The following is a 13,525-nucleotide window of genomic DNA, read 5'->3' on the forward strand; positions in this document are numbered from 1 at the left end:
AAATAAACGCAATGTAGCAAAAATCAACCCTGAAATATATGCCTTCCTAATACAGTCTGATCTGCAGTGGAAAGCTGACAGGCAAACCCAGCATCTTGTTCAAGATCTTATCCTAAGGCATAATACCAAAGCTATCGCACTGGAGCTGGCTAGTCCTAAAATCCTACTCATTTTCTCCAAGAATTACCTAGAAAACCATGAATCACAGAAATACAGCACGGAGAAGTCTTTCACCAGGTGAAGCTTTCATACACAATTCAACCCATTATTTCGTTGTTTTTTCTTTCCCTCTGGCTCATTCCACTAGATATAATTACACATTTTATATTACTGAAAAGCACATTACAGCTATAAATGTCAGTGGCCTGCTATCAGACATCTCATACAGTCTCAAAAGAAGAAAAAATCAGAATCTACTCTGGCAAATTCATTAAGGAAGAGGCTTTTGAAAAAACTAGGTTATCCAACAGGTCTGACAAATGCCTGTAAATTTTCAAAAAGAATGAATCAAGGAGAAAATAGTTTAGAGAAGCAACTTAAATGCTAAGCCTGTCAACTGTCATCTTAATGTAAATTACACACCTGCTTTGAGGTCTTTTAGACAAGAAATCATTAATCAAACATGATTAATACTTAGTACTCAGAAAACCTTTTTATATCTATATATACACACACACACACATATATATATAAGGGCATATATATATATGTGTGTGTGTGTGTGTGTGTGTGTGCACATATATATACACACACACACATACTTTGTAAAGGCAATATAAATTCAAAGATGCTCAGAGAAGAGGGAGTCACCCAGTCACAGGTAAGAAAGGAGAAGAAATCAGTCAAAGCCATGTTTGATACACCATTTTCATGCTTGATGGCTTTTGTCAAAAGCAGGAAAGAAGTTTAAGCAAATGGGAGACATAAAAAGGAGTTCATCGCAAGGAAAAAGAAAAGATAGGGAGCTCAAACCCTTCTACCAGTTCCACAGAGCCTGCAGAAACAGCTAATAGGGAGGTCCACATCTCTACAAACTAGTGCTACAACTTGGGATGCAGCTAAGGAATGGCCTTACTGGCAAGTGTTTTTTAGACTTGTTCTTCTATTTGATACTTTTCCAGTTCTCCAGTCAAGAATGAAACCTCCTGTTTTGCTAGAATGAAGCCAGTTTAGAGGTCTCCCAGTGTCTAAAAATACCTAGCAATTGAAATGAACTAAAGTGACTGCTGGGCACATGGCTTTCAAAGAGTGCCAGTCTGATTAGATATGGAGAAATCCTTTGTGGTATCTCTAAATCAAGACAGATTTAAGCTTCTTGGACACTGGCAAAAAACCCAAAACAAAAAAACAAACCAACAAACAAAAGAAAAAAGCAACCCCAAAACCAAACCAAACCAAACCAAACCAACCCAAAACTTAAAAAAAAAAACAAACCAAAAAAACCACAAAACCCAGAAGTCTCTGGGCTTAGAGATGCTGGTGTCAAGCACAAGGGAAGAAGTCCAAACAACAGGAACAGGTGGAGTAAATACAGTGCCATGAAAATCTTTATGCAAAAGAATGCTTGATATGTAAGTATCAAAATTTCATTGAAGAGGTTAACAGTATAAGAGTTACCTCTTTTACTTTCCCATCGCTGCTAGATTTGAGTTAATTTTCACAAACACAGATTATTGACAGAGGATCATCAAGTTCTTCACAAAGACAGTCAACTATTACAAGTCCAACTCATCACTACACCACCACATTTCTGCTATACAATTCTTAGATTTTTAGAGTACTCTTCCCATTGGATTTGGCTTCAATAATCAGTTTATATAAACCTGTGGGGACATATCATTTATATCTGCAACTGTTTCCTACACATCCTTCCTAGTTACCAGATGGGACATTACACTTTTCTCCCTTCTCCACTCCCCAAACAGTTTGATTATGAAGGTAATATGAAGAAAAATATGCTCTTGCTTCCCAAAACTAACAAATGCATAAGAAACAGTCTCATTCCTTGCTACATGAACTTCAGAACACCAACTTCCTTCTGTGTAGAGCTTCTCTCAAACAGCAGACAAACTCCAGCCCCTTTCCCTTGTAGCGGAGTACCAGTCTGCCATAAGGCAAGAACAGCAACCTGTTATACCCCACAGTCCATGGAGGAAAAGCCGTGGCAAGCTGCTGTGCTAACACCCAGCTTGTGTTTGCTACAGCTTCTTCTGCAGGTGTTTCCTGAGAGCTGCAAGAATGGGCAGGAGTCATGCATGCCATCACAGAGTTACCTTCACAGGCTGCCACCTACATGGAAATACTTGCAACCCAATTGTGTCACTTTGTATTGAACTGCAAGAGACACTGCAAACTGAACTGCCGCATTACACTGCTGGTGTTCTGCTGGGTGTGCGCTGGCTCCAGGGACTGCTTCCCATTCGTCCCATTTTGCAACAGGGTAGCAGTGGAAATCTCAAAGGCACACAGCAGAGACATGAAGACCAAGGAGAAGAAAGTAATGTGAAAGAAAACTTCTCACTGAAGCATAAAGATTCATTGGCCATGGATAGACACGTTTTTAAAAGCAAAATTAATTGCTGCCAAAAATCAGCCATGAGGAGTTGAAACAGCAGAATGGAAATCCAGTCTCAAGCTCAATATCATTTAAAGACTTCCAGATGAGTTTTTCTCAAGTTACTGTTACACAAGAGCTCCTGGGACAGTGTTCTGAGTAGTTTTAACACTCCACTGTTTGCAGGAGGCTTTTGAAAGCAATTAGATAAGGCAGTTGTCTTCTCTTTAGCCAGGAAATTCTACTTCACTCCAGTCAAGTTACAAGCTCTTTTAAAAACCCCAACCAAACAACCAACAAAAAAAATCCCAAATACCTCCTTCACAGTATTTTCCTTTTTGTACTCGTGCTGCTGGAGGAATTTCTGTTTATGAACAAAATACAGCTCAAAAAAAATGACACTGCACTACCAACAAAACAGCCAAAGCTGAAAATTCTTGTTAGCACCAGCCAACGGCAAGGAAAGGAAGGGGAGTTTGAGTAAAAAACAATTTAAAAACCCTAAATTATGTTTCTCCTTGAATGCTGTAGTTTTGCAAGCTTTCTATAGGCACAGGCAAGGTACAGGGCCAGATCCCCCAGAAAACACCTCTCAGAGAGGTAACAGCAGATCTCTGGTTATCCCCCTGTACACAAGACCAAGGCAACTTATCCTGGAGAGGTCAGCTCCTTTTCTGGCTCCAAAGACCAGGAAATGGGTGGGTTGCCTCTCCCAGCCCACTGACCCACTTCATGAACCTGCAGTTAACAGCCTGCCAGTAGCTATCAGCTCTCATATACAGCCCCTTACAGCACTGTGGACAAGTGCATCAGCATCTGAAGACAACTAAGGATGCAATCTGTCTAAAAAATAAAATGGCAGCATTTAGCATACAAACATATAAATTGTCTGAAAATTATATAGATATTTGTAAATGTATAGAAAGATCAGAGAAAATTCAGAAGGTCATCTAGCTCATTTCCAGACCTCACTGCTTACATTAACTCTCACACAGACCACAACGACTTTGTTTTTACTCCATGAATGATCCTGCTTTAAGGATAAGGTTGGATCAGATGCCATCTTGAAGTCTATTTCATACTGAATTCTCCAATGGTTTGTAAAATGCTGATACATACTTAGATAAGGAATACATTACAATTTCACATTAAAACTAAATCTTGTAACCCCTTCTTAAAAAAAAAAAAAACAGGAACTTTTAAACCTGGACTGAACGAAAACAAATGTCAGTATGTACTTCTTGAGAGTATTAAATTTGTTCTTTCTTCTGGAGCACAAACATTCTGAGAAATGCTGCAGTCACATGTTCATATATAACTCTTTCCTCTGGGCTCTGAAACAGCCTGCATCTGGAACAGATGGACAAGGAAGGGGGACAAAAGCATACAAAGACTGGTTCTGGGGAAAGTCACATAAATTCTTCAAATCTAAAATGCTTAACACTGAATCCTAGCAAACATATGTATCTGCACATATAGAAAGGTAGTGCTAGAACACATAAACAAAGCCCAGCTGTGATCCACTAAATTAAGAAAGAGGCAGTGCATATGCAAATCTACTGCAGTCTTGTGGTATTTTTAGTGTAACACTACTCCTTATGGACCACACACTTCTCTACTAAAAAGCATCTGTTCCAGTAAGACCAGTTGGGCACCATTAGAGTATTTGCTCAGTGTTATATGTCTAATACCTTCACATTTCTGTCTCCAGACATTCAGATGGCCCAGTTTTAACCCAGACAGTTACCAAGACACATTCCTTTGTTTTTTGCTCTTACCTTCTCTCCACTGGAGTAGAAGAAATAACGCAATCGGACAATGTTACAATGATCCAACTTTCTCATAATCTGGAGCTCTCTGTTCTGAAACAAGAGAAAAAGCAAACAATTAGAAAAATTTCGTGTGGCAAAAGGTATGGTACCATCGTGAACACTTTAACATACAGATACAGAAGCTGACAAACCAAAGAACAACTAAGTTGGAAACAGGCAACAGCTTTCACATGTTTATTACTCTTTATTGCGATTGCTTTATTATTGAGAATATTGCCAACTTTGACTACATTTTCTCTCTAAAATAAGCATCCACAAATCCACCACATAATTCAAGAATTTCCTATTTGCATTATCAAAGGGTCAGTGGTGTAAGGCAAGAAGACATTAACCTTCCGTTTTTATTTTCTGATCATATAACAATACAACGTATCAACCCGAAGGACAGAAAGCCTAGCCCCTTTGAATACTGTAAAAATAATGCAAACATTGTGAAAGCAAACATTTCCGCCTACATGCCCACCCTTCTCGACAGTGCAAGAGAGGTTTCTAACAAAAGATCTTTTCCTCTACTACTCCTTTTGCAATACCAACAAAAAGCACCTGAAATTGATTAGGTAACTCAGTTTCCACTTTTGTTCAACCAAGGTTAAACCAGTTTAGACAGGCAGAATAATAGCATTATTTTCCCATTTTGTATCAACCTGAAAAAGCTGTTAAAATAAAATCAGTTCATCACATGCATGGTGAGCTGGGAACTTTACTGCAATATCCGTTGCATAAATGAGGCCTGAACAAATGAAGGAACTTATGGTCTAGCAGGTAAAAACAAATGAAGTTTTGAAATGCAGGTATGAGTAACAACAAGCAAGTAAAATTAGCACAGCTATGTTTGTCACACTTCATTCCACAGCTGTTGCTACAATACTTTTTTCCTCTAGTCACATTTACACATTGCTGGTTTTCCCTTCTCAATTAATACGCAATCTGCAGCTACAAAAATAGAAGGTATTCCACTTTTTACTTTGATCATGGGATTGCTAATCATATATCCTTAACTAGCAAGAACTAATACACTAGACTAATTCATTGGTCTTTACTAGCATCATTAACTCTGGCCAAGTTCAGGAATATTTGGGAAGAGAACTCTTTAGCCACCACGCATTCTCACACTTAAACGCACAAAGCTAACACCCACTTTGTGCTGTGCTGCTGTCAAAACAATGATTTCAGATTCTGTGTTATCAGAGGGTCACATACGGTTTCTGTCACTACAATTAATTGCTAAGGAACTCCACAAGAAACCACTCAGAGCTTCTAATGTGAACACGGCTACAAACTCTGCTCTCAGCTCCTTTAAGCCACGTAGCCTCAAAAAAAAGGAGGTGCTACATAAGATGCAGTGTCACTAATCCTATCAACCCTGCCACCCGCTGACTGAAAAAATACTTCAGTATTAGCCAGCTCTTTACAAACACAAGTGACATCTCACACAGTTATCAGCTGGCAATTGCCCAGCCAGTAGTTAAGGAGAAAGCAAGTCCCTCCCTGAGCCTGCCTGGCCTCTGGACAGATTAAAGCCTAAGACCATTTGGTGTATACCAAGATAGGCCTACTCTATATTGCAAGATGAAGAGAGAAAGTAAGAGAAAGCATGGAGAGACCTGCAAGGCTTTCATGTAGCTCCTGAAATCTTATGGAGTGAATTTGTGAAAAAGGAATACAGGCTTTACCACATAACCTTGTCAATATGCCTCACATCTCACAGACTAAAGCATTCTCCTGGTAGGAACAGGAGCTCACATACTCGCCGCTTACTCATTCTGTATTAAATCCAATTAAAAAAAAAAAAAAAAAATCAAATTTGGGAGTCATGGCTGGAGTTCCTGTGCTGCATAGCACAATTCAAACTTCATATCAACAGAATCCCATCCTTTGTCTTGTCCAAAGCACTGGTGGCCATGGGGTATCTCCCTAGACCTTACAACATGGGGCAGATTTCAGCTAGTGAGTCAAAGCAGTGTTAAAGTGAGTCAAAGCAGGGATAGCTCTAGATCCCACTGGTTACAGAATCACCTGTTATGACAGAAAATTAATTTCTCCTGTTGGCTTTTATAGCATTTAACAGTGTTACTACAGACTAAACCTAATACTGCAGGTTCTAGCACCTCAACCATATTCCACCAGCATTTCACAGCTCAATGGCAAGTTCTTTTTTCCTTTCTCCTACTGACTGTGAGATGGGAATAATACTTTTTACCTCATGGATTTACTGGAAGAAACATGAATATGCTAAGTATTAATGTGTAAATATTATTTTGGTAATATCTCTACTAGCTTCTTAAAATACCCGTCCATATTCTAAGTCAGGTTATCGCTTCGTGTTCTTTAGATAGCGTGTGCATGCTGATTGGATATGCTGGAAAAAAGAAATCAGCAAAAGTTATTCTAATGCTAGGCTGAAGTTATATTTATACTCTGGTATCTCATCCTAGCACAAGCACAGTTTCTGCCTACTGTGATGCCTTCTACTTTGATCCATCTCCTTCGGCTCTCATCCTGACCATCTGCTGCAGCTGCACAAAGAGTGTTTGGAGAGGTGCTAATATCAGGGATAAGTCATAAACCAGTTACACAGTAACCTATATCTTGTGTCCTGTGACTAGGCAGAAGGAAACATATCTAAACTGCAATCTTAGCCAAATAGTCACCTCAGCTATCTTAAAACCAAGCTGATTTCTAATCACCACTCCCTGGTGGAGTTAAAACTGGAAATACTTGAACAGTTGCAAAGCTCAAATTTGATATGGCAGGGGAACAGCTACTGGTGTTCATGTTCAAGAATTACTTTTTTCTCAAATGAATACTTCAAGTAGTCTCACTTTACCCTATACTTCCCTGTATACATCTTAAGTAAGTCACAACCTTTTCACCTTATGATGAGGGCTATTAAATACCAGTGCAGAATTGCATGGAGGGGAAAGGGAAATATCAGATTATAACCAGGGAACCTTTAGTGAAATGAACAGTGACAGATGTCATGCACCAAGTGCAAGAGACAAAATGCATGTCTAAAGATAATGCAAACTAAAATCATTACAAAACATGCTGATGAGAAAGGCTGACAGTGCACATTCAAAATACAGGGTAGATGAAAACCTAAGACTCAAGCTTATCCTTAACTCATCATTTTTGTCTTCCAAGAAACAAGGATTCAAAGTCAAAGACTCGAGAAGGAAGATGTTTTCCTTTCCTGTTTTCCTGTTCTCTCCTTCATTCAACATGAAGCAAAGGGCTGAGTTTTCTAACTGAACGAGTGTACCAGGTCTGGTAAGCACCACAGAAAGCAATACCCTTCAGCACCGGCCTTGGCACAGGAGAGGAGCCAGCAGCCATCTGTTCCCAGCAAAATGTGCCGCTGCGGCACGCGTTCCTTTGAGGAGCCGCAAGCCAATGGGACTATGAACAGATTACTCAGCAAATTTCCTGCTGTTCGATTTCTTTATCTAAAAGAGATTTCTTTATCCAGAAGGCAAAGGCTGCCGATGTAGACTGCTTTATGACCAGTGCATTTAAGCCTTTCACTAATTACTGAAGCAAATGCCATGTGACAAAACCTTTCATCACTTATGAAGACAACTTTCCTAGACCAGACCGCTTCTTATCTGTTCATTATATTGAAGAAAACTAGTTGCTGATCAAGGTTAAAGATTTGGTTAAAGATTGCCAAGACATCAGATTTATAACTTCAAAGCACAGCCAATCAAGTTCACACATGAAGATTCATGCCTTCTCTCCCAAGTTACATTCCCAGTCCCTGATCTGTGCTAACGTTGCAGGTGATATGATACCACCAAAGCAAGGTCATTTCTACCTCGTTACTGTAATCTGCCATTGCAGACTAGGATAACCATCACTCCCCGCCACACACACTCCCTTTCCTCCCCATCCAGGGATTTCTAGAGCTAAACCGGTTTGCATTTGTCACTCCCAGTCTGATTCTTTGCCTTTTCCCTGCCTCACACCCTCCCCATCCCCTTCTCCCTCCCCTTCTTACAGCAGGTTCATCAGAGATAAGGCTTTATGGACTTGCAAGTTCCTGAACTGGAGTAGAGCAAATGAAGGTGAAAGGTTTTGTACAGCTCATGTCAGCAGCATGACATTGTCAATATACACCCAACAGAACAGAGAAATAAAACCTTGATCCAGTTCAGAAGAGAATTCCTCAGTTTTCTTAGCTGAAGGACACGGTGGGTTTTGATTTTTGTTTTTCTTCTGAATCGCCTTTTTGAAGTCTCAGCAAAGCTCTTTGAGGATTATGTTCGGTGCAGATGAAATGGGAGAGATTAGGAATTGTTATTTTTGTTTTGTGTCACACCAAGGACGTGTCCTGGTTATTATAATCAGATGAAATAATGTACGTCTTGAACTTCTAGAGAAGACATCTTTTAGATGGAAAGGCAGGATAAGCTACCAGTCTAATTCAACAAGTACCTTCAGCATCGGACTTCTTGCTCAAATCAAGCAGCACCAACAACTAAGGCTAATGCTCATTTTTGCACTTTTTAAAGTAATTGTTATTATTCTCGGTGTAACACCTTCCACTTGTGAAGCTCACGACCTTGCGCTCTTCTACGAGATTGCAAAAACAGGAAATGGAGCATAATTGCATGAACTGTGCAATTATAGATAGATGGAATCACCCCAGGTAGATCCAAGTTTCTAAGTATACACACTATTCCTGCTCTTGTATGGCATGTTTACTGTTTCCTCCTCTTCTTTGCTTCCACCATAGTCTTCTCCAGTCTACCACATTTCTCACTCTTCATAAAGGTTTTCCCACAATGAAGAGCATGAAGAGCATGAAGAGAAAGCCATGGGCAAACTGGGGAAGAAACCAGTTTCCAGCAGGAAGCATGAAGACAGTGATGAGGCAGAAGGGCTTGCTTCTTTCCTGCCCCTGCTTCTTCCCACTTCTACATCCAGAATGACTCATCACATCCACTCACCTTCACCTGTTGCACTGCTGAGCCTGCCCTGAGAACAAGCTCAGGCTGAAATCTTGAGAGATTCGAAGCATTTTTCATCCAGCAGCAAAAAAACCCCTTTCTATTCTGACCCTCTCCCACCACAAAAAAAAAAAAGGCTGGACTCCAAGCACAGGGCAGCAGGCACAAGCTGAGAGGACCTGCAGTGTGATCCTAGCCAGCTACACCTGATGCCTTGCAGAAGCAGCTGCTTGCATAACAATGAGGCCACCGCTCCAAAACTAAGCTTTGCAAAACTTACTGAAACAAAAAGACGCATGACCACAGAAGATGTAATAGAAACAGCACTTTGCAGGTTACCATGGGGCAGTGGGCCTCAGCCTATTTAGCACATTTTCACTAATATTGTTAGAAAAGCTCCAATCCTAGTATGTATGGTTTGTCCTAAGCCTAGTAGTCAGTCCACAAAATAAAAGCTGTACCATATCGTCTCTAAAAACTCCTGAAGTTGCCTGACTCATTCCTCCAAAGACAGATTTCAAACTCCATCAATCACAAAAGTACCTTTAACACTGTCCTGCTGTCAGCAAAAGTATTACAGAAACTACACTCACAGAACTGACTTTAACAGATATATGATAATTCAGGCGTTGTACAGAATAAAGGACAATTCCTACATCCACCTCGCCCCAGTATAGCACAAACACATCAGCGCTTGGAGGAAAAAGTAATGCAAAAGGGCCTTAACTACAGAAGCCTGGGCTGGGAATCTGTCCATGCTGGTCATCAATAGCTACCCACCCATGTCAAGTCCATTTTTTAGGCAAGCAATTTAAAGCAGAGATAAATGTCAACAGGGATCACAGTTTTCCTCATTTATGTTTGAAGCATGGATTAGGACAAAGGCCCAATCTCCCCGTCCTGTCAGTCACAGCATATTTACAGCACCAACAGATCTAATTTGGGGTCGTCTCTGTTTTTAGCCTACCTGTTCATCTCAAACTCACGCAATCATCACCTTTAATCCAAAAATAGAGGACAATGCCAACAAACAAATAGTATCTATTAAATATCTGCACCTGTGACATACCAAGAGCTGTAATGGAACAACACCCACCACCACCCAGTTCCTGCCATCCCATTGATAACTGTTAAATACTTGGAGCCCACCAGGTCAGAAAATCCACACACCCTGTCCTGCTGCAACCTCTACCAATGTGTAACACAGAAAGCAGTTTTGAGGGTTAGCAATGGTAGAAACACTTCAAATTTATAACCCAAGAAGTCTCAGAAACATAGATCAAATACTAATTTATGTATTGCTGACGTTCTCAGATTCCCTAAGGAAAACAAAAACCAAAGAAACAAAACGAAACAAATCGGTGAGAGCCATCAGCAGTTTATAGCTCAAATACAGAACTGCTGCTTTAAATACCCTCACCCTCCACTCCTTCCTTATATCTCTTCCCGCTTGCAATTTACAGGAGTCCCAAAGGGAAAACCCAGAGGCTAAGTACCTATACACAGTGAGAAAAAGGAGTGCCATGTGCGCTGTGCCACGCAAAGGGCACGAGCAGAGGAAGCTGCCACGGGGTCCAAGATACAAAGTGCTGGTGTATGCACTTCTGTGCAACTCGGTGCATTGTGGTTGCATCATGCTCCGTTTCACTACACAACCAGAAGGAATCAGAGGATCCAAACCCAGCTACATCTTGTTACCAAAATCCACAACGCTGCCGCACTTTTCACTGTTTTTCATCCCGTAAAAATCTCATCATTAAGATCCTGAAGCACCAAACGTTGGAGGCGCAAAGCAAGGCTGCAGCGCAAAGTGTTCCTGATACGATGGCCTGCAAACACCCAGAGCGAGTCACTGGCACAAAACGCTTGCGTCAGCCGTATTCTGTCCAAAATTTATTACTGAGCACAGCGACCTTCAGCCTTGGCATGCCTACAGAGCAGGGCAAAAAGTGTCAGCTCTGAATGCGGCAGCAGCAGGCAGGACCTGCCTGAAGAAGCCAGCGGGCAGAGTGTGCTGGGCTGGAGCTGGAGCCAGGCCAGGGCAAGCGTAGGTGGGGCCACCAGCACAGTCCAACCTGCAAGCAAGCCTGTGATTTATTAACAGCTCAAATGACTTTACAGAGCAGGCAGGGGCTGCAGGAGTCAAAAATCTGCTTTAAACTAAAGATCTAGAATAACGAGTGAAACAAAAGGTCACACAGCTACCACACAGGTGGGCTAGATTTCATTAGCCCCTTCAGAACTACAGAGATTTGAACCACAACCACGCAAGCAATGAGTGAGCTTAGAGGCCTACTGGATGAAAATCTGAGCCACTAACACACACCTTGTTTTCACCCTATTAATTCCTTCTATTCTATTACTGCTCCCAATAAACTCAGGCATTACATCCCTTCCTAGAAAAAGGCCATGTGCTCTCCAGTTCCTAACTCTTCCCCTAGGCAGTCAGCAATGGCAAGTGCCGTATTATCTCATCTCCAGGCTGCTCTTTCCAACGCAGAACAGTCCTTAAGCAGACAACTTGATCCTCATACAGCTATTGCACATAGTTTCCTATAACTGGAAACAGAAATCACTTATTTGTGTTCTTAAGAGATAAAACAAGCCTTGATCTCTCCTGGAAGAACAGAAGAGAAAAATCTGACTTTTCTTTCATTTTCTTCCTGTATCTCAGCAGTTAATTGAACAGTGGAAGACAAATTCATTGCCTCTTCAAAGGGAATTGGACTTTAAGAGCCTCTCAGAGATTTAATACCATCTCTAAATTCCTTTTCTGCTTTGGAAGCTTGAGACTAAACTTGGAAGACAAACTGATTTCCAGCACCGCGTCACTTCTAGACCACAACCTGAAGTTCACTAAATCATTTTGAAGTGGTTGTTTCCAATACTGTGACCTGATGAACAGCTCAGTTCTACACTTCCATTCTACAGCATCTGCCGTGCTCTGCCAGCAGCAAGTCCAGAAAAAGGAGGAATTGCAGTGCACCCAAGATAAAAGTTAGAAAAACACAAGTCAGTCTGAAATTCAGAGAGATTGTTCATGTCCATTGTAAGACTGAAATAAAGTGCAGTAGAAGAAGAATGGAAAGGGAAAGTATTTTGTAAAAGGCAGCCCTATGCTTTCAGAGATAATAATAGCCATTCTTTCTCAGTGGAAGCACAGAGGATCTCTGTTAAAACACTCTTACAGTAAAAATCCTTCTCTTTTCATAGAAATAGCAGTAAGATTTTCCCTCATGTTTTGATTTTTAACTCTTCAGCTAAGAAGAAAGTAAGTATAGAAATGTCTTTAACATCAGTCCTCAGGGAGTCTGCAACATCCATAGAATCTTACACCTGCAATCGTAACCAGAACAGGTTGCAATTAATCTACTAATCAAATAAGTTCCAATCTCCCACGGGCATAAGACATTTTCTGAGTTGCTAATCACTATGTTATTAAACATTAATGAAATGTTTTATTACTCTTGGCCTTCTCTTCTTACATATGATGTAGCAGATGTTTCAGGTAAACAGATTCCAAAGGACTTGCAAAACAAGAATAATTTCTCCTCACTGTCAAAAAAATAAATTACTTATTTAGGGAGCAGGTAAGTGCTGCTTCCAATGTTTATTTTTCCTTTGTCTCAGGTCTATTGCTACATGACATGAAAATGCCTGATATTACAAGTCATGAGGGGCTTTTATGTCAATGCATATGATGCCCTTAGACCTGAGAGTCAAGGTTTAAATTAGAAGACACAAAAAAGAGAAGGCAAGTGAAGACTAAGCAGGGAGTAAAGGGAGAGTAGAACTGGCAAGTGGAATTAGCCTGCAGATGATTATTTGCTAAGCAGAATTAAATCTTCAAGAAGTACAACTTCTTAAAAATGAGCTCCCAGATAACTAAGCTTTTACAAGGTTAAGCATTCCCTGCTGAATTCAGAGGGAGGTTGGGCAGCTCTTCCTCTGGGGCTGGGGGAATGGGAGAGGAAATTGGCTCAACTCCAGCAGTGCAGTTAAAATTGGAACTTACACTCCTTACCTTCTGCACATGCACAATAAGCCATTCTCCCCAAATTCATGTTGGGTTGCCCACCCCCTGGTTTGCTAAGTTCGTCACGAGCAGATAACAAAATTCATTAGCTACTGCTATAACTAAGAAAACCACCACATGTGAATACCAGGTCTAAGACAAATAAAAATAATAA

The 13,525-nt window shown here is 40.7% G+C and overlaps 1 protein-coding gene across 3 annotated transcripts in view; it reads right to left on the reverse strand.

Moving 5' to 3' along the window:
* Nucleotides 1-13,525, reverse strand: part of GSK3B (glycogen synthase kinase 3 beta) — a 149,619-nt gene that overhangs the window by 64,761 nt on the left and 71,333 nt on the right. For all 3 annotated transcript variants that reach the window (XR_005704511.2, XM_040090940.2, XM_040090949.2), the window contains exon 3: nt 4,333-4,416. Coding sequence is in view for 2 of the 3 variants with exons in the window: in XM_040090940.2 (XP_039946874.1) it covers nt 4,333-4,416 (84 nt within the window). In the remaining variant the exon portion in view is untranslated. The remainder of the gene's footprint in view (nt 1-4,332; nt 4,417-13,525) is intronic.

Source organism: Hirundo rustica, chromosome 2 (assembly GCF_015227805.2).
Source record: "Hirundo rustica isolate bHirRus1 chromosome 2, bHirRus1.pri.v3, whole genome shotgun sequence".
NCBI classification, from domain to species: domain Eukaryota; kingdom Metazoa; phylum Chordata; class Aves; order Passeriformes; family Hirundinidae; genus Hirundo; species Hirundo rustica.